This window comes from Syngnathus typhle, linkage group LG16 (assembly GCF_033458585.1).
Source record: "Syngnathus typhle isolate RoL2023-S1 ecotype Sweden linkage group LG16, RoL_Styp_1.0, whole genome shotgun sequence".
NCBI lineage: Eukaryota > Metazoa > Chordata > Actinopteri > Syngnathiformes > Syngnathidae > Syngnathus > Syngnathus typhle.
Window position 1 is genome coordinate 255,045 of NC_083753.1, and position 20,312 is coordinate 275,356.

Here is a 20,312-nt window from a genome sequence, read left to right on the forward strand (position 1 = left end):
GCCGACGAGCACCATAAGCAAAGGATAGAGTATGTTTATTTTGCCAAACAGGAAGTCCAGTCCAACGAGGAAAAGCACAACATTCATAGTAAATTATTTGTGCTGGAAAAATAAACAGCCCTGTCAAAAAATACTGTGGCTTCTGTATTTACACGCAAACTTGACAGATGTGTTTCCAAGACCCCCCACTCCCCACACATGATATATGAGAGGTGCAATGACTAACAATGACTATTGATTGAAGGATTTCATCAGTGCACTGCTGACACTTATTACTGAAAGCTATAACTTGTAAGAGACTCGTGACCTTCTGACTCCTCTCAGCAAGAAAAAAAAATTCGGATATCAAATTACTTTCAGGTTGCATTAGAGGTATGTTAAATATGTAAAAAAATATATATACTTAAATTGATTCCGTTGGTCATTGTGTGTGTGGTGCAAACTGTGTTTCTGCCTCTGAATCTGGTTGTGCACATGAGACACTCACAATACCTGTTATACAATTTAAAAAGGATGAGTAAATAAATAGTTACGTAATATATTAAAAAAAGAAAACTATTTTGGTGCCTATGACTAAACAAAAAAAAAGGACCTTATCAAGACATATTATTGAAGCATCAAATCTCAGTAGCACCTGAAGGTTTAAATGCAATTTTACTATCTGGAATATGTAAGAGAGATTCAGAGATGAATAATGAAGTTCTGCAAAAGGAGTAATAAAAGTGTCATTTAAAAGGCAGCAGAATAGTTACATAATAAAAACGCTGAATCGCATCCAAAGAAACGGATGTGGATGAAACTGAAAAGCAGCAACAAAAAGACATTTTCTAAGCAAATGCTAGTGATGTTTTTACGAGGATTTCATATATTGACACAAATGACTTCCTCCTTGTTTTAAAGCACTGAACACAAAACAAACATTTGTCTTGGAGTCTGACTTCATTTTCACGTCAGCTGCGTAAACAAATGGGCGGGTAACTGAGACTAAATCTATGCATCTATATTTGTATACGAAATAAATAAACATGACATTATTGACAATATATTCCTATCAAATGAGACCAACATGTGCAATTCAGTATGTCAACAAAACAAACACATTTTACTGCATCACTTCAAATCATTTTGCTTGGGTTCGAGTTTCACTCGATGACACCAACTGACTCGTTACATCCAGAGATGACGCACAGACTCCGTGGGGAACGTCGGTCTGCCTTGAGTTTCTAGCACCGTCAACACAGAATTCAAATCCTCTTAAGTGACTTTGGTGGCGTATAATGAAACACCTCAAGAGCCTCCGACTGTTACCTCTGGGGTTGGAGGTAACACGCCACAGTGGAATTTTGAATCAAATTAGTCAGCATGGTCATCTCGCCTTTAAAGAATTATTATTCCATATTATACATATCAATGCAAATAAGATGTTCATTTTTTGTTGACCTTGAAACAATAATTTCTTCAAGCAGACTTCTCTGTGTTTTGGTTTGCAGTTAATATAATCCTACACTGCACTTGAGTCCTCGAACAGCCTACAGGACCCATTGCCATTATGTTAACACCCCCACTGCAGTGCATTGCGTCATATTCTGGAATACCAGAATTCTGGCTACCTTTGCAGCTAAATTGCACTCGGAGTATATCCTGCATGCAAATTTTTTGTCATTGATAGAAAGTAAAGTCTGAATGCTTTGCAGCAAGCCAACATGTTTTGTCCCCAGAGATACAAGGCTGCTATGGTGACCGCCACAGGAGGAGATAATTAAAATAGTAGCACATGAGGGTGGTCCCACCTGTAAGTCAAAGAGGGAGCATTTTCCAATTCAGCACCTCTACAGAGAGCTCATCAGAAATTAATCAAATCTAACGTGAAAGCGAATTCGTTGGGTCAATAGGCGTGACGAGTCCATGCATGCGTATTACATTTTCTGTTACTCTATTGTATGGTGGCTTTTTTTTTTTTATATGAATCTGGCTAAAGGTACAGAAACTATAAATTAGTTTGACTCTTTTGCCATGAGCGGGGGTAGTGACCAACCTGATGGAGCTGCAATGAAAATTGAATCTTGAATGTCACAAAAGACATAAAAGCCTGCAGTACAGAAATGGTTTATCATCTTTTCTCATGTCTCCTTGCAACCAGTTCTCTTTATTTATGTCATAAATGTGCACAAACATTCAAATAAAATAAGCAAACATGAAGGACACGGCTGCCATCTTTTTAATGTGTTATTTGAGGCATTACGAGTACATCTAAATATAAAATGGCGCGGGACAAACTTCTAAAAATAAATATTCTAAACCTCCCAAAGGGGGTTGAAAATAACGTCAGCTACACTCTTTATCAAATTAGGACATGATGTAAGATTCTTTTTTTTCCCCTAACCCCCCCCCCAAAAAACTGGTGATTATTATTTTTTAATGTTACCACAGTTGAAGCTGTAAAAAACTTGCAGCGTGTCAGTAAAAATGGTTACATAACATTTTTACTTCTACCAAGATCATATTTGGACAAAAGGTATCACGATAACAGTTGAATGGAAACACATAAAAAAAAATACAATTCATGATATACAAGTCAAAGCGTTTGTCGATGAATACACTCGATCAATTATATTTGATGAAGCCAAATTACTGTACAAGGCACAACAACATTCTCAAGATGCTTGTCAAGTCAAGTCAAGTTTATTTGTATAGCCCTAAATTACAAGCAGTCTCAAAGGGCTTCACACAGACAAAAATTGACAATTATTCTCAAAGCATCCCCTGATCTTAAGCTCCCAGGTTGTCATTTTTTTGTGTCACTCGTTTTTTTCTGTTTCCACAAACGATGAAGAAAACAGTATGAGAGAGCAGCTGCGGTTCAATCACTGTGTTTTAACTCCTGTCAAATCCTCACGGCCATGTTTGATTTATTTTCAGCATCTCAAGTGGTTTCCTCCCAGATGTGCCTTAAGGCCTCAGTGGACAAATAAACAATTGTCTATTTAAATTGGGTAAAAACAAACTTTAAGTGCAAAAATCTTAGTTTTGAAGGCATGACCAAAATATTTCGTACATCCCTGCTGTCAAACCTAAAAATGTGCAAAGTTGAATTTTTTATCAAGTGCATCAAAAATACTGAATTTGACCATAGATTTTGACCCAATTATGTTTCCAATTTGAAATGTAGGAACAAATTGAACAGTACATGTTTAAGCCAAGTAAACACATAATAACGTGTAATATATGCAAATGTACATTATGAGACAAGCCGTGCATCCAAGTAGTACTTACAAAATATCTTCTGTTTATACTGCCCATACCAAAAGCAGATTTATGTCAGTAGTTAGTTTATAAATCAACTCTATTGCCTAAAAAAAAAGTCAAATCTGTACTTTTTTTATAATGTCTACAAACAGCTGAGTTCTATAAGGCCACCGACTGATGCTGGAAGTAGCGGCTAACGCATTAGCGCCTCACACTATTTGGGTGGAAAAATGCTGATTCATTTTTATTTTTTTGAACAATACGGACTTTTTCCCATTACTGAAAGCAGCCCAAGGGTAGAATCAGGCACTACACAAACAGACTAATGTTTCATTTCAATGCCAACCTGCATACTACAACATATGTAAACATTCAAAGGTATTGCACTCAAATGCACACTAACACATGATGTGTCACCACGCATGCGCTCATAAAGTGCTCGGATGCAGCAAGACTCCGACGTGTTGAATGCTGACACACCGCGAGGCTCGCAGCATCCATATTTGAGTCTTTCGGTATTTGCAATCCCCCAAAAAGGTTAAACAATCTTCCCATGCTCTCTTGCCTGCAAACAAAGAGCAGAAACTGTCACTACCTTTCCATTCATCACCTCGATGGCAATCTACATCACACTTTAAGACGGAGCCTTATTTCAGTAGGGGTTGTGATGAAGGGTCTTTCGTGAGACTATTTCTGCTACGCTCCCCGAGGGTGGTGAATATACTTCAACTGAAATTGGATATCACACACTCTGACCGTTTCGCTCACTTCATCTATTTAACATCATCATCCATTTGCACTTTCCATCAGTCAATCCACACACCTATCGATTCCCCTCGGCACATTGCTTCTGCTTCACACTGACCTTGTCGCTGCAGCTAAAGTGTTCCGGGTGCGACTCCGCCGATTCCAGGTTCAAGACGCATACGTGGGAGTCAATAACTTCCTCTGTGAAATAAAAATAAATTGCAATTTCAGATACGAACTTAGTGGCAACTTCATTAGTTCAACTTGCATAATAGGGAGTCTAGTGAGTGCAGAGTAGCCCACCTGTGTTTGTGTTACACTTGGTGGGCTCCACAGGATGGACAGCGCTTTCCAGTAGAGAAGCGCCAGCCTTGTCAGCAGGAGGGCAGCAGGACTCCATGGGGGCACTGATGTCTTTTTTAGTACATTCACTCTCACTCTCTTCATCCTTGACACCTTCCAGTTGCTGCTGGGGTATTTTATGCCAGATTTTCTTCTGCGAGGAAGCTTTTAAGAAGAATGTTGGACTAGATTCAGAGTTGGAGGAATCCTGGGAGCTTGTGATTTGCTTTGTGTGAGCCCCCTGGATCAGCTTCTGTGAGAATCGCACTTTCTTCTCCGAAGCCCGCGGGGATGAGGCGCCTACTTTCTCCTGCACGGAGGTGTCTGGTCTCGAGGTTGACAAAAATCCTTTGGATCCGCTCACTTCCTCAGATGTATTTGAAATATCTGAATTGAGTGACTGCTTTGTTTTTGAGTCCTGATTTCTCTGCTCTAGTGCCTCAGCATCTGTAAGATCATCAAGTTCCTCCAGGAATTCCTCCAATAGTATATCCGAAGGCTATAAAAGACACATCAAGTCTTCTTTAGTGATATTTCCCTGAGTTTAAATGAGCAAAATTGCTGACCTCACCTGTAGGTTATCTCCTTCTTCTTGATCTTGCCATCTAAAAATGAGCCACCATTTAGTTCTACTTTAAATTTTAATGAGAAGCATTCATGTTTTTATTGCATTTGATAGCTCTACTGGCAGCAGTCCAGCAATACATCAGAAACCATTTAGGACTCACCCCGAGTGATGCATTGGACTATCATTTGCTTCTTTGAATGAAGAAAGGTACCATTTTCTCCGGACTATAAGGCGCACCGGACTATAAGGCAGACCTTCAATGAATAGCCCATTTTAAAACTTTGTCCTTATATAAGGCGCACCGGACTATAAGGCGCACCATTAATGCATCATGCCAAATTTTTAATCCAAATCAAATCATTCTCCATTTTATCATTTTTATTTCAACTTCAGACGCAACAAATTACTTTATAATTACAAAATAATGATCCATAGTCTTTTTGATTCATAGTCTTCAGCGGGCCACTTATGATTGATTTCATGACACATTGCTTCGGGCCAGTTTAAATTTAGGAATTTGGTCTATATATAAGGCGCACCCGGACTATAAGCTTTCGGCTTTTGAGAAAATTGTAGGTTTTTAAGTGAGTCTTATAGTCCGGAAAATATGGTACACTTTGCCACAACAACTTGTACCAAAGTGTACATTTACTACCACCGACAAAATAACTCGCTATGAATGTTTAGAATTTCAAATTGGGCCCAAATAGCCATTTTGTTTCCTGACGTGACTAATGTGACTATTAAGTGTTACATGGTCCCAGGAGTGAGTGGAGATTCCGTGTTATGACTCTCACACTCTCATATTGATCACTGGAAGTTCATTATGAGGCCTCATGGAATCCAACCAACACACAAGAATGTTTTACAAAGCAATACAATGCCACTACTTGCAGTTCAACTATCACCACATCCTTGGGAATTTATGTGTTAGCACACAGTGTGGAAAAACAAGTCTTCCCTTGTGGTGTGAGACATTCCCCCATCCCAACAGTTGAATTGACTTCATCCGGGTGTTGTTTGCGTGCAAGCCGGCTATAAAACGAGATGTCAGAAATCTTCTACTGACCTCCTGGCCCTCCCAGTCAGGCGATCTTTGCCTTTTGCATTGCTGCTCATTACTTGTACGTTTTTAGATGACTTGTCTTTGCCTCGCTTCTCATGACCTATGACAAATTAAAAGTGGTTCAATGTAAGAGTCAATTTCTGGCCTTCAAGATTCACATTCATTTTGATTGTCTCTTTATTGAATTAGCATTGCAGGTGAGCTGGAGTTAAAAATCCATTTAAAAATTATGAATAATAAAATGCAGCGCTCCTCCTTACGTAGATTTATCCATAACTGCATCACCACCTCGTGCTGGGTACTACTTTATAAAACCTCCCGAGGCCTACTATTCAATATTTTAATATATTAAATATTTTATGGGGCTCTTATGAATGAACAGATGTTAAATTGGTGCCATAATCCCCCCCCCCCCCCCCCCCCCCGTGCGCCTTTCTTCTGTCAAGCAGATATCATACAGCTTATTATTTAATTAACAATTATTCCTATGAGAGCGAGAGTATTATTTCTACTTTGAGTCAATAATTTGTATAATAACATTTTTTTTGCTTTGCTTTTCAATAAGTACAAGTATGATCATAGTTAGAATTGTTCAAGATAAGTAAAATAGCTTAATTTTCACAGTTACCTCGCGTGTCAGCGCCGGACTTATGCTGTCCTCTTCTAGAGCTTCGTCCTCCTGGTAATATAAAAAATAAATTAATTAATTAAAAAAATAATAATAAATCAAAGCAAAATTAGCATGATCAGGTTGAGAAAATCTCACCTCTGCTTTGGGGCACCCAATCTCGGTCAGGTTGCGACTTGTCTGAAAACCTACAAGCAAAAATTCTGTTTGGTTTATCAATTGAAAAGATTTGTTTAACTCAGTACTATATGTAAACATTGTCTCTCTCCATTCAAACAATTCATAATTCCTAACTCATTGAGCATTCAAGCTATTCAAGTTAGCTGATAATTGTTGTGTATTTATTATGCAACAAGAATTCAAGAAATGAAAGTGCACTAAGTTATGCTTTGTTGGCTCACCAATAACATTTCAACAATTGGTGAATCACCCACAAATACTCTCTGCTCTTTCCTGGTGGTCCTTGTTTAAGCCTCACCAAATAAGGGAAGGCATTCCATCGCTCATCCCCTGGCTTAAAATAGCCGCTCCTCCCTTGTCTCTTTACGTTTTGATGATTCCCTAAACAGCACATTCATTTACCCGCTTACGAGTACCGAGTGTCTTGTTTGGAAATCAATCGTTGCACCATCTGCACTAATAAATGCATGATACGTGATCACTTGAATTTAAAAACATGTGTTCCACTTGATGCTATTTTGCAAATTTTCAAATCACAAAAATGATCCAATTTCAATATCCAATTTCAAATGAATTCACCCATTCATACGTCAGAAGTCAGATTAATTAAGCAAAACACTGAACCACTAAAACAATTTTAAAAAATCTGCAAAAAAAAAGGCAAATTAACACATAACAATAATCAATATGTTTTAGCATTAAAAATATAGCTCCAGTGTGCTAAATATTTTTGGAAATAGTTAAGCTTGAGTCTCAGCATATTCTACTGACAAGTCATTAAACAATAGCATTATTTCACTATGAAAAAAAAATCATGGCCGATTGTAATTAGTGGTCAAACCACTACCATGTACAGCACCAACAAAAGAAAGAAGAAATCTTACATGTTCTCTGTTTTATCAATGTCCCACGCCCGCCGCCACTGTCCCTTGGCGTTTTTGTGACGGGCCACTCTCTCCTTGTCAATCTTCTCGCGCTCCTTTTTCCACTGCAGGTACTCCTCCTGCTCCTCCTTCGACGTGGGGATGTTCAGATCTGTGGTTTCCAGCTCCTTGAAACAAACAAAAACAACTCAGTGCTTTTGCAAGTAAAAAAAAAAAAAAAAGGCCCCAGTGGATTTGACGGAAATATTCTGGGGAAAAATTGCTTCCAATGTCCCGTCAAGCGTTTGATCTGCTGGCTAATATTGTTAGACTCTACAAACCCCAATTCAAATGACTTTGGAGAGTTTTGTAAAACTTAAATAAAAACTGAATACAGTAATTTGCAAAATCGTTTTCAACATACATTCTGTTGACTGCATTAACAATGAGCAATATTTATTTATTTATTTATTTATTATTCTTTTTTTTAGAATGTTTTTATTTATGCATATTTTGAGTTTGATCAAATTTCTATTTGCAAAGTTGATATAGGGGCACAATGCAGTGTTAATTTCTTTATACGCTTGTAAGAATATGAAATTGTTACTTGACAAACATTCTGACCATTTATTAAAGTATTTATGATGGCGACTCTTGGATCCTGATCGATTCACTTTCAATGACTTCCTATGGCAGAATAGATTTTAAATTTGAACAAATTCGAGGTCAGAAAGAAAACGTATTGTGTTTGACCTAAAAAGTTCATTTGCACTTTCACGTACATTAAACTCACAGTAGTGCTGACTCATCAGCAATGGAGCATCAACTAAAGAGCAACCTAAACACTCAGGCCATTTAGGTTTTATTAGAATAGATTTGAAGCCTTACTCACGCTGATTCACACTAAACAGTGCAGTGAAGCGCAAAAAAACAATCTCATTAAACACGGGGTGCCAAAAACAAGAAGTGCATCTTGTCGCTTAGCTGATCATTAATCGCCAACATGACAGCAATAGCATTGTATGGTTGAGTACAAAATGAGATTGTAATATTAATATGTGCATTATATCTAAACATCAGTGCTGCTTCAATTCACAAATGCCAATGTATTGTCTTTGAGGTTGTACAGCTGACACAAAAAAAAAAAGCTGTGTTTGTCTATCACAAACTGCGAATCCACACAATGGAATACATCAAGATAATAGACCTGCAGGAAAAGCACAGTGTACAGTAAATGCAATTATTTCCCCTCCCTCCATTCTGCTCTTAACCTGTTTATTGATTACAGTGATGGGAGCAGAAAGGATTGCGTGTGATATTAAAAGGAGATGTGATGGAGGCTTTTTAACACATCAAAGAGGACCGAGGCCTTGTTATAAAAGCCCTGGAGTGAAACAGGATGAGTGAGGTTAATCATGTAAAAAGCTCTCTCTGAGAGAAAGCGCTTGTTTTCATTTCGATAAAGTAGGCAGAAACTAATTTAGCTGCCCTTAAAGAACTTTTAAAATGATTCTGGGAAAGAAGGAAAATCAATGCGTTGCTCAGCACATTCATTCTTCCTGCAACAACAAAAACAATATGAGGAGAAAACAGCTGAGCGAGCGTGATGTTTTCCCACTCATGTTTGTACCAAGTAAACATGTTGCCTTTCTGGAACATCAACATGGCATGTACTTTCCATCTCCTCTCATCAGGACCCCAAAGGACACTGGGCACCACAAGGGAAGTTGCTCCTTGCATGTTTCAACAAGCCTGCTACTATCAACTCAGGCCACCTTGCTAATACAGTATATAATAATTGTCATTGCCTTTGTGAAGAGTGATGTGATTGGCTAGTTTCCAGTGACTAGTCTTGACCTCCAATCAGACAAAAACAGCCATGTTATTCTTTTTTTATGATACTCAATCACGCAACTTATTTATTTATTATAATTTATTAACAATGGCAGAATGCAAAGGAGGGAAGGTGTAGAGAAGCAGCAGGGGCATAACCAGAAGCATCACTTTTGCACAATGGGAATTATTTTGCCCAGCCTCCTTTCCTCCGCACTCAGCCTGTTAGTTTCTAATCTGCAAAGGCAGCTCTGAGTTCCTCTGGACCACCAAAAAAAAGTAATGCACTGGTGTCAAACTCAAGGCCCGGGGGCCAGGTACGGCCCGCAACATCATTTTATGTGGCCCGCGAAGACAAATTGTGCATCAAATTCATGTGTCATTACGAGAATTGCAAATTGTCTTAGCTTTTAATAATATATTTTTTTTAAATATTTGACCAGTTTTTACTCGGCTGATTTGAAAACGAGTTATTTGTCAGTTTGTTTTGTAGCTTTTACTGTACATAATATGAGGTGCTCATACATTTATTTGGGTTGACAGTCATAATGGCCCTCCGAAAGAAGCTATGACTACAATGCGGCCCGTGAAAAAAATTAGTTTGACACCCCTGGTGTAATGTATCATTCCTGTCCTCATGCAAGGAAGGTAGAATACAGTTGCACTCCGATACTACTGTTTCTGAAAATCAGACAAATTTTGTGATTGTTGGTTGCACTTCCAAGGTCAAAAACAATTTCCTTAGTCAAATATTGCCACTATCTGTCTGTCATCAATGCAAACATAGACTGCAATCAAATCAAGAAGGGTAAGATTTAAGGGCCAACACTGCACCCAAGTGGATCAACAGCGCCATATCAGGGGAGAAGCGATTACAAATTTCCACTGCAATGATGTCATCGGAGCAGTTTGTGGACAAGTCACTAAATTGAGTAAAGAGTATAAACATTTTTGAAAGAATACTGCTCTGCTGCAAATATTTTAGCTAGAATGAAGTCTGTGAGTATTTTTCACTCTGCTAGCCTCATCAAAAATCCACTTTGACAGGAACACAAAAACACCCTTCTACCTTTCCTTTCTTCTTTGTCATCCATCCTCAGTCTCACACTCCTTCCTCTCTGACCCTTTCCTGGCACCTTTCCAGGCCTCTCTTTTCGGTTGCATAATGAGCCTTTTCATGGCGTGAAAGCAGTTGAATGTTAATTAGATCAAATCGGCCTTTTCGAGGCAATGAGAAATGCAACACAATCATGCTGGAGGAAAGCAGACCACTTAAGGAAGGAGAAATAAGAGACATTTTTTTCTTCCCTCACACTTCTCGATTCTCACTCTCAGCAGTCGCCAGCTTCGAGACTAGCTGCTAGATTGCCACACCCCTTTCTCGGTCAATTAGAAACAAACACCCCCCCCCCCCCCCTCCCTCCTGTATACCTGCGGCATTTTTCTGTGTTGACACTACACTGGTTATGAAACAGCAAGACAGATCACTGGGAGTCACAGATGACCGGTGCACTGGAGCGAAGGTTATTATTCAAGCACAGAATCAGTGCAGGATATAAATAAAGGGAGTGAAAGGGAAACAGCATGTTCAGCACAGTGATTTAGTACCATATTTTCCGTACTATTAGGCGCACTTAAAAAAGGTACTCAAAAAAAACACAGTGCGCCTTATAATGCAGAGCGCCTTATATATAGATCGATTGATAAATTTGTTGATCCATACTGGTTCTACACAGCGCTCTGCCAAAATGTTTCAGTACGTTTTAGTACGACTAGTAAATTACAAGTTTGCATCGCTTCCCAGCATTACAGCAACCATGGTCAGGGGGCGTCACTGAATAGCTGTTGTAATGCTATAATGATAGCTGCTATACGCACGAGGCTATTTCATTTCAAAATAGGCTGCTCCGTTAATGTTTCGAGGAAATTTACGGATCGATATGGAAGGGAAACATAAGTAAGCAGTACCAATGTGTTAGACCGAACTTTAGTCAGTTCCGATCATTTTATAGGAGATAGTTTGAGAAACGTGATTGTTTACAGAGGGCTCATTGGTTATTGGCTAGTGGATGCATACCGCAACCCTAGTCAACCTCAGTTTGTTGCAGTATAGCTTCTATTTTATGTGCCTTTTAATCCGGTGCGCCCTATCTATGAAATATTTTCTAAAATAAAAAATTCAATGAGGGTGCGCCTTATAATCCATTGCGCCTTATGGTGCGAGAAATACGGTACATGTTACTTCAATTTGCCTTCTTCTATTTTAGTGCCGTCTCCTGACACTTTTTATGCTTACGTCAATGAGGATCAGCTGCCCGAGCGTTAGCTTATTGATGGGCCGGCAGTGCACGTGAGACGGAACAGCTGTCTCAAGGTTTCGTGATACTCGTGGGGGGGTTCGTGACAGTGTGGCATTTCACACCCCAGCAGGACACTTGATGTGTGTCTCAGCCCATAAATGTTAAACACGTACTGTACAATAATAATACAATTCGTATCGGATGTGACAACAAACATTTCAACACATCAGTAACAAGGGCTCGCAGGAGATGGATCTCGAGGTCACACTTTATGATGAGATAAGTAAGTTTGGACTTGGATTTTCTGGTGTGACTTTTTTGTAAAGTTCTTTTGTGTGGATTTTGTGTGATTTTTGTGTGGACTTTTTGCGTATTTTTTGGGTGGATTCTTTTTTTTCTGGAGTTTTTTGTGTCTTGTTTGCAGGATTTTTTTCTTGTGATTTTGAGTGATTTTTGTTGTGAATTTTTGTTTGATTTTGCTTGGTAGGCCGATTGAAGACTCCAAATTGTCCCTAGGTGTGAGTGCGAGTGCAAATGGTTGTTTGTCTCTGTGTGCCCTGCGATTGGCTGGCAACCGGTTCAGGGTGTCCCCCGCCTACTGCCCGATGATGGCTGGGATAGGCTCCAGCACGCCCGCGACCCCAGTGGGGACTAAGCGGTACAGAAAATGGATGGATGGACAGACAGGCTAGACTCAGGTATTTGCATTCTGGAGTCAAACGTTCTCCTTGTGAGTTACTCTACAAAGTTTCATCGAAATTTATTAGTACCATAAAGTCATTTTTTGCATTTGCAATTAACTTAGACAGCACAGATCTACATTTCAGACGACAGCAGCCGTATTAATAGCCTCCCTATCCTAATCCCGTGCCAATAACAGCCTTGATATACCGCCTGTCTGCCAGCCTTTGTGCAGCATTGCTGAAGGGGCGTGGCCAGTCTGGCATCTATGTAAAACAGCTTTGTGATGGGGAGACAGACAGGGCATGAGAGTGGGAGGCACTGACTTTTAAATGTCTCATCAGTGAAGAGTTCAAGTCGGCAACAAACCTGTACTGTAATGTCCAACATGGTCACGTGACGTGCTTGTTTTCCTATCGCTGCTGCCCCCACGCTGCCAGCTTGTACCTCATCAGCTGGGCTCTTGATATCGGACCGACATTGGAGTTCTGGCCTCTTTTCAGGTTTCTCACACACCACTCTCTTACCCTAGAAAGGGTTCGTTAATGTCATTAGTGTGAAGATCAACCGTCACGACAATTTATTAGGTACACCAGCTAATGAGATTCAAATACTGCAGCTACGCAACATTTTAACCTTCATAAATAAGAATCCTTATCATGTTTGATTTACATCATTATATTGATTATGTTGAAATAATGTGAATAGCAAACCTGAAAACTGAACAGTTAATGAATCACAATTATTGAGTCACTACAAGCTGTTCATAATACAGTGAATTATACCGAAAGATGTCGAATAAATTGTTTCCAATATTATCATTTAAAACATGAAAGCTCTCAGTGTGATTCAGTGCAGCTCTATTCCACTGGAATTTTTAATCAGCTCTTATACAGGAGCTCATTAGGTTCTACAAGTGTATATAATGAGGTGACTTGAGTTACAGGGTTACAGGGATATTCAATCAATTAATGAATCTAAAAATGCAATAAGGTATTTTTTTTTATGAGCAGGAAAGCAGTATTATTAAAAAATGATGTTGAGCTATATTATTCAGCAATGATCATTTTCTAAAAGCCTAAACTCTCGACTCACTCTAAAATAACAACTCACCTTTTTGCCAGCCATGGTGACGATGAGCTGCTTTTTGTGCCCTCTGCCGACATTGCTGGCAGCTTCCTCTGCTCGGCCTGCTCCGACTTCCTTTTGTCCTTTCCCAGCAGGTGAGCCACTGTTAAAGGACTTGGTCACCACCACGCGACTGACCTGTTCCACAACAAAGGACAACAATCCGTAAAATATTGCTCAAGTTTCACGATGGTAGTGTTTTCGAATTAAAACTTACACAAGTGGACTTGTTTACTGTGATCGTAAGATCATCAGCTTTGCCCTTACGGCTCTGCAGCGCCATTCCTTCTTCTTCTGCTCTTTTCTTGTCCTCTTCCACCTCCTAAAGGCAACTCGACCAAATAGATAACTAATCAGGAAGCATATAAAAGAACAAACACTTTCAACAGATTTCAGATCCTTGCAGTTTAACGCCTCATTACGACAAGTGAGCTACTCAACGGCACACAGCTTTCTTTGCTGCCAGGCACTTGTCTTCACCTTGTATCTTTTCATGAGCGCCTCGTTCTTTCTTCGAAGAGCCTCGATCTTTTTGTCCAGTTCCAAGTCCCTCTCATGATCCCTTCTTGGCATTGGGTCACAGCGTGTCTGGAAAGAAACACTTTTTTTCATCAGCAATAATAATTATACAGTATGTACATCAGCTTTAATATATATATAGACTGTAATTCAGCACAGATAGCCCATCAAATGGACAACGTGCATGCCCATTAAATCACAGATGCAGCGTCCATTATGCAGCTCAGTTACGAATGCATATGCAGGACATCCCAAACATCTCAATGGGGCAAGCAGGGCATGCATCCTTACGCAATAAGAGACTCCTTGGCCAAAGATTCCATGAGCAACCACAGAACAGCAACTCCAGCTGATGTAGCGTGTCGCCCATCCCCAACTAGTTCAGAACTTGAGGCTGGAGTTGGATCAGAATACATTTTTAAAGTAACCTTCCAAAACCTGATGATAAGGTTGTGCCGGCAGTGAATTAGGAGCTTTCTGTGTAATATTATACGCAAGGGTCCATTACGTTGCAAAGATTCTCAGTTTTTCCCTCGAGGCCTCTATTCTGAATTAGACAAAGATTTGTCTCTACGGGTTACCAAAAAATCTTTTTTGATAAGTCCTATAAAACTGCTTTGAAAGAGATTGTGAGCACGAGAAAAGCTGGGACTCACTTTGGAAGCCAGCATGCTGGGGAGAAGTTTTATCGCACCGCTTTTAGTTGTCAGGGTATCCAAACACAACAGCTCATGAGGACATACCACCAAGAATAGTCGCAAGGGAGAGACACACGGCCGACTCTGAATTTCAGCAAAGTCAATGTCAAACGGTTGTGCGGCAACCACCAACTGCACAATGTCAATTTGGACGCTACCTTTCTGGGGTTATAAAACTCCTTCTTTGCAAGGGTGACGTAAATGTAAACACAAACCCCTAAACGGGCATGGTGGGGACACGGGTGGTTAATGCCTGTGCCCGGACAGGCAGCCCGAGGCACAAGAGTGAGCCTGCAGATAGAAAGCTGCCAAAGCGTCCTCCATACATCCACCTACAGGAGCTTCATGAGGACAGAGAGAGCTCAACACAAGCTTGCATGCGGCCGCAGCTGAATCTGCGACAAAAGCAGGCAGAGGCAGAGAGCGGGCAGGGAGATAAGGCACTCACAGGTCTTTCCATGTCAGCGCTGATAGCGAAGCTGGGTCCAGACGCGAGGCAGCCGAGGCGGCGGCGAGGGCTGCCCGGAGTCCACGATCATGCCTTGATCACAATGAGCCAAGTTGGGCAAGCAGCCAAGGCAGCCAGCAAACACACAGAGCTCCCCTGTTAACAGATTTCACAGCACCCACCCGCTTGTCCTCCCTCTCCCCCTTCCCTTTCTCCAACCCTCCCACACTTCGTCACATATGCTCTCAGTCTCTTTAAATCACTTGTTCTTGCCCCTCTATAATATGCTCAATGGTGGATGCAAGCACTTTTCCTTCACCAGGTTAAAAAAATAATCACAATTAAATCAAATATATTCAACCATCTCTTGTCTGCACTTAGACATTCAATACTGTAGTTCAAATATTTCAAGTCAAGGTGAATTCAGAATTGTTTTTGTAAATGCAAACCTGCATACAATATGGGTGTCGATCTAGGCAGGGGGAAAATGTTAAGGAGCACAATCAACACAATCATTATTTATTATGGGAGTCCAAATGTTGGTGCAGCACTCCTGCCTGTAAAACATGTTTGAAGACAATTGCTGCAAACCAGTAAAGAGAGACAATTAAACAGTACTAAATTCTATTTCTCTATTTCAGTTTTCGGATAGTTTCTTTAGGCCTGGAAAAAGCGGGGCCCACTGAGGCACTTTAGTATCGGGTCGCTCAGAATGTTGACGTGTTGAATGTACCAGGGAAATTCCAAAAAAGGAAGAAGAGTAATTGGTTCTGCTATTTTATAGTCCATTTGACCTACTTTTTAGCTTCGTTTTCACTTTCTTTAAAATATATTAACATGTCTCTGCACCTGGCATAAATGGATTTATTATGCCTCTCGTTTTACTGTGCGTCAGATGAGTTTCCAGACCAACAAGATACAGGTATAGATAAATAGCAGACTACATGGACTGAAGGTCGAAATATCAAGTGTGGTTGCACATGTCCAACAATTGTTAGAGGCCAAAGAGCTGGCACAGAGAGAGCGCTGTCAGCGAAACTAATCAGACCCAGCAAATTCCACATAGCATTATGGAAACAAACACAACTCTGCAAGTCAACAATCTTAAACCCCATGACAAACACAATGCATGGAATAATCCTATTGGTAGACAAAATCCTGGTACAAATATGTTTTTTGTTTTTTTTAAAGCATTTGATTAGGATTTTGTTTTGTGAAAACATTTCTACTGATCTTGTACGCCTATTCTAAAACGACAGACGACAAAAATGAGCCCAATACTTATGTTTGATGCATTTTGTAGCCTTTCACTTCGAAAACGTTTAAATGGAATGTTTACAACAAGTACTTACATGAAATCAGGGACCTGCGTATGAACCGAATTTTATTTGATGACATATACGACACTGCAGTTACACAAAATGACCAGCAGATGGTATTACGTCCCATGATTTATTAGACAGCGTAACTAAAAAAAGTTGATTGTATTTTTGTCAACTGCTTGCAAAAAGTATTTTAGAAAACTTGCTTTACTTCACTTGAGGCTTCCTAATTTGCCACATCCTGGATGATTTTTTTTTATTTTTCCCTTCCTCCCAAATATTCAAACATGCATGGGTAGAATGTGGAAACTAATTAATTATCAAGACTCTCTCGTATGGACTGGTTGTAAAGACGGACTTATATATTTATATTTGAACACGATCGTGGCTGGAAATGTCAAACCTGAGTTTGGGGTGTGCAGAGATTTTGTCCAATGAGGTGTCCGAAAATTTAAAGTAGGCGTGACATCCGGTTTGTAGATCACATGACCAAATTGAAGTCGTGTGACGAGAGATGTAAATACGACTGCGAAGAGTATTCTGACTTATGTACAGTAAGTAGCCAAACTCTTTTCACATATTTCTTGAATTTCTTTCTTGATGGCCACGTGATATTTTGCGAGTTTGTAAAATGATTTTTCTTCTGCAGTGTTTAGCACGCGGCTAGCTTGATGCTTCACTTGGACTGTTTAGGAGTTTCTGTCTTTAAAGTTGACGATTGATTCTTGATTACAATGATCGTAATTTGTAGCTACAATATTTGATCCAATTCACATAAGGCACATTAAATGAAACATTGTCACCTTGCAGAAGCTAACAATCAAACCCCACTATGAAAAAATAAATGTTTTCTCTTGCCTTGCAGGAGTATTGCACATTATGTCTCTATCAAACTGCTGAGCTAATACCTCTTCTCACAACCATGGATCCTGGACAGCAGCTACCTCCATCTGATGCCACCTCCCAGCCCACTGAAGAATACTTTCCATGGGATCTTCGATTCCAACTGATTGCCTTGGGTTTTGCTTTCTATGCATTATTATTCGTCCTCGCTCACCTCCTGTCTTCATCACTGACCCATACATACAATTGCTTGCAAGCCAAAGAGAAGGTTTTCTGGAACCTTGCCGCTACCCGCGCAGTATTTGGCATCCAGAGTTCAGTTGCTGGTTTGAGAGCACTTACTCAGGACTCTGAATTGAGCAGAGACATAGCGAACGGGCAAGAGGACTGGTCGTGGTTTAATCTCCTCACAGCCACGGGGTTCTTTATATTTGAAAATGCAGCATTCCATACCTATAGTTTGGCGTTTCGGTCACTTGACCTTGCCCTGGCAACGCACCATTTCTTCGCCTTGGCAGGATATGGAGTTGGAGTGATGTCAGATTCCATGGGCCACTTTGTGCCAATGGTGGTGCTACTTCTGGAAATGAGCACACCATTCACGTGCATATCCTGGATGCTGCTGAAGGTAAAACAATATTACATTTCCTCTGTTTTGTTCAAAGTGTATCTCTTTAGGACAGATTGGAAATGAAATGGTAGGAAAATGTCCAATCTCAATTATAGTGAAAACAAAAACATTGGAAATAAGCTGCAGCAATTGAATTGCATTTCTATGCAAAACAATGGTGTTGAAATAGTAATATTTTGTACTATATTTTTAATATACAGGTAATAGAAATGTCGACAAGTTTCATTTCTGTAAAACAGAAAAGTTCTTTCACTTTAGTAGTTAAATAAAACATGTGAAAGTCTTCACATCAACACAACACTTGTATCATTTATTCATGATTAGAGGGAAGAAACATCCCAAAGCAGTTCCAACCAAATTTGCATTTCCTCTTTCATCTTTTGTAATGTTCCTTTTTTTGGGCTTGTGTGAATTTGGCTATGGTTTTCAATAGCTCAAGTCAATTTTATTGATATAACACTTGCACAACAGTTGCAGCTCTAACAAAGCACTTTACAGAACACGTCATAAAACCATAACAGTAATACAAAACTATGAAACCAATACAATCTCCTGCATACAATTGATTGTTGTTTGAAGAGATGTAGAAGAAAGTGGAGCAATTCAAAATCTCCTTTCACTAGTGGACCAGAGTCATAAGATGAGATGAACCCTGACTATTGTGACATCATTAATACATTAAAAAGTACTCTCTCTCTGTTTCTATAAAGGCTGGATGGGCCAGAAGTCTGTTTTGGAAAGCCAACCAATGGATGATGATCCACATGTTCCATTGTCGCATTGTTCTCACATACTACCTTTGGTGGGTAAGCTTTAAAAACTGGGGCGCGATCAACAACAACTTCCCCCTGGCATTACGTCTCATCTTCTACATCGGCCTGGCCCTGCTCACCGTTGTGATGAATCCGCTTTGGACCTACAAGAAGACCATGCAGCTGTTCAACCCCGTCGATTGGAACTTTGGCAATAAGCCGGCACCTGGAAACAACACCAAAGAGGATCAGGCTGATGTTGCTGCCAAGACTCATGTAAGCTGAGAAGCAACAGGAAAATTGGTTACCTGGTTGTTTTATTTACTTTATCTTCTTCGCATTAACTTGTTTCGGACATTTGTATTTTGTTAATTAACACAAATAATTTTCGCAGACCTGCTAGTCTAGTCTAAAACATGGTATTCTGCTTGATAGTGTGAAATATGTATGTAGCAGCCAAATCCACCTGTATTTATCGATCTCAGGGAGCGGCCATTTTGCCACTTTCCGTCAACTGTAAATGATTTCGACACCCACCGTTGGGAAACAGTGCGTTACTGAAATTTGCCATTAGGAAATTCAGAGTGAAATGAAAACGGAGTGCCAGCACGCGGACTTGACGCTCCGATTGAGATGGTGCGCCAGTGCTGGCCGTGTTAAAAAATGAATGGGAGCAGAGTGCACTATGCTTCCGCAAACATTGTATTAGAAACTGCTAAACCTCAGTGATAAGTATCGGAAAAGTCAAATGTATTTTCAAATATTTTCTTATGTTTTAAATACCCTCAGTATCTAAGGTAGACAAACCAGAATTTTTCTTACACCACCGTATCATCATGATTGATCTTGGGAACTTTTTTATACAACGTACAAGCCTAACGTCTACTTTGACTTTCTGTATATGACATACAGTATTTAAATCTTGACCTATTGACCTAACTATTGTCTTTCACATTACAAAAGGAAAAGTTCTGAAATTGTATTATTGGGTGGGTGAAGATTTGCCTGTTATGTTTATGTCATGTTCTCAAATAATATTTTTGTGTTATTAAAATGTGTTCATTTGAACAAAATAACATTTCCGTTAACAAAGCCAGGTGGGTGGATTGCATGTTTGCTCAAGGTGAGATTCAATGTATTGAATGGCAACAGGTGGATAATGTACATATAGGCACGGTACTTAAAGGGTGGCTAGGGGGTGCTATTGCCCCTTCAGAAATCTGTGTAGCTCCGGTAAAGCACTTCATACATGGTAATGTACTGTGCGTTTTAAACATATCATTATTCATTTAATTAAGTTAAAAAACATTATAACTTTGCAAGTAGCCATTGGGTTCTAATCCAAGCCCTGCTTCCGTTATGTTTTTCTTTCTTTCTTGCACACAGGTTAAAGATTTTGCAATTGCTACTTGGTCACTTGTATTTGGTGTGTCTATGGGAGAGTTTTTGAATATTATTTGACTATTAAAGCTTGTGCGCTGTATTATGCAAAAAAAAAAACCACAAGATCAACTTCA

At 39.7% G+C, this 20,312-nt stretch overlaps 2 protein-coding genes across 7 annotated transcripts; one reads left to right on the forward strand and one right to left on the reverse strand.

Annotated features, from left to right (window-relative positions):
• Nucleotides 1–2,195: 2,195 nt before the first annotated feature.
• LOC133169302 (coiled-coil domain-containing protein 9B) lies at nt 2,196–15,429 on the reverse strand. Of its 6 annotated transcripts, none has more exons than XM_061301383.1 (14): nt 15,248–15,402; nt 14,393–14,495; nt 14,063–14,170; nt 13,800–13,904; nt 13,568–13,720; nt 12,824–12,982; nt 7,662–7,828; nt 6,736–6,785; nt 6,598–6,648; nt 5,973–6,069; nt 4,907–4,940; nt 4,297–4,834; nt 4,112–4,194; nt 2,196–3,811 (listed from the first exon to the last, which is right to left on the reverse strand). In XM_061301383.1, the coding sequence occupies exons 3-14, from the start codon at nt 14,153–14,155 to the stop codon at nt 3,785–3,787; spliced, it is 1,557 nt and encodes a 518-aa protein (XP_061157367.1). In that variant the 5' UTR covers nt 14,156–14,170; nt 14,393–14,495; nt 15,248–15,402; the 3' UTR covers nt 2,196–3,784. The 6 variants fall into 6 exon arrangements, with proteins under 6 accessions (XP_061157367.1, XP_061157368.1, XP_061157366.1 ...); XM_061301384.1 differs by having other exon boundaries at nt 13,800–13,931; XM_061301382.1 differs by lacking the exon at nt 14,393–14,495 and having other exon boundaries at nt 7,662–7,825; nt 15,248–15,429.
• A 1,613-nt stretch (nt 15,430–17,042) lies between these two features.
• On the forward strand, nt 17,043–20,312 carry cln8 (CLN8 transmembrane ER and ERGIC protein). Its single transcript, XM_061301845.1, has 3 exons — nt 17,043–17,123; nt 17,435–18,040; nt 18,754–20,312. The coding sequence occupies exons 1-3, from the start codon at nt 17,055–17,057 to the stop codon at nt 19,078–19,080; spliced, it is 1,002 nt and encodes a 333-aa protein (XP_061157829.1). The 5' UTR covers nt 17,043–17,054; the 3' UTR covers nt 19,081–20,312.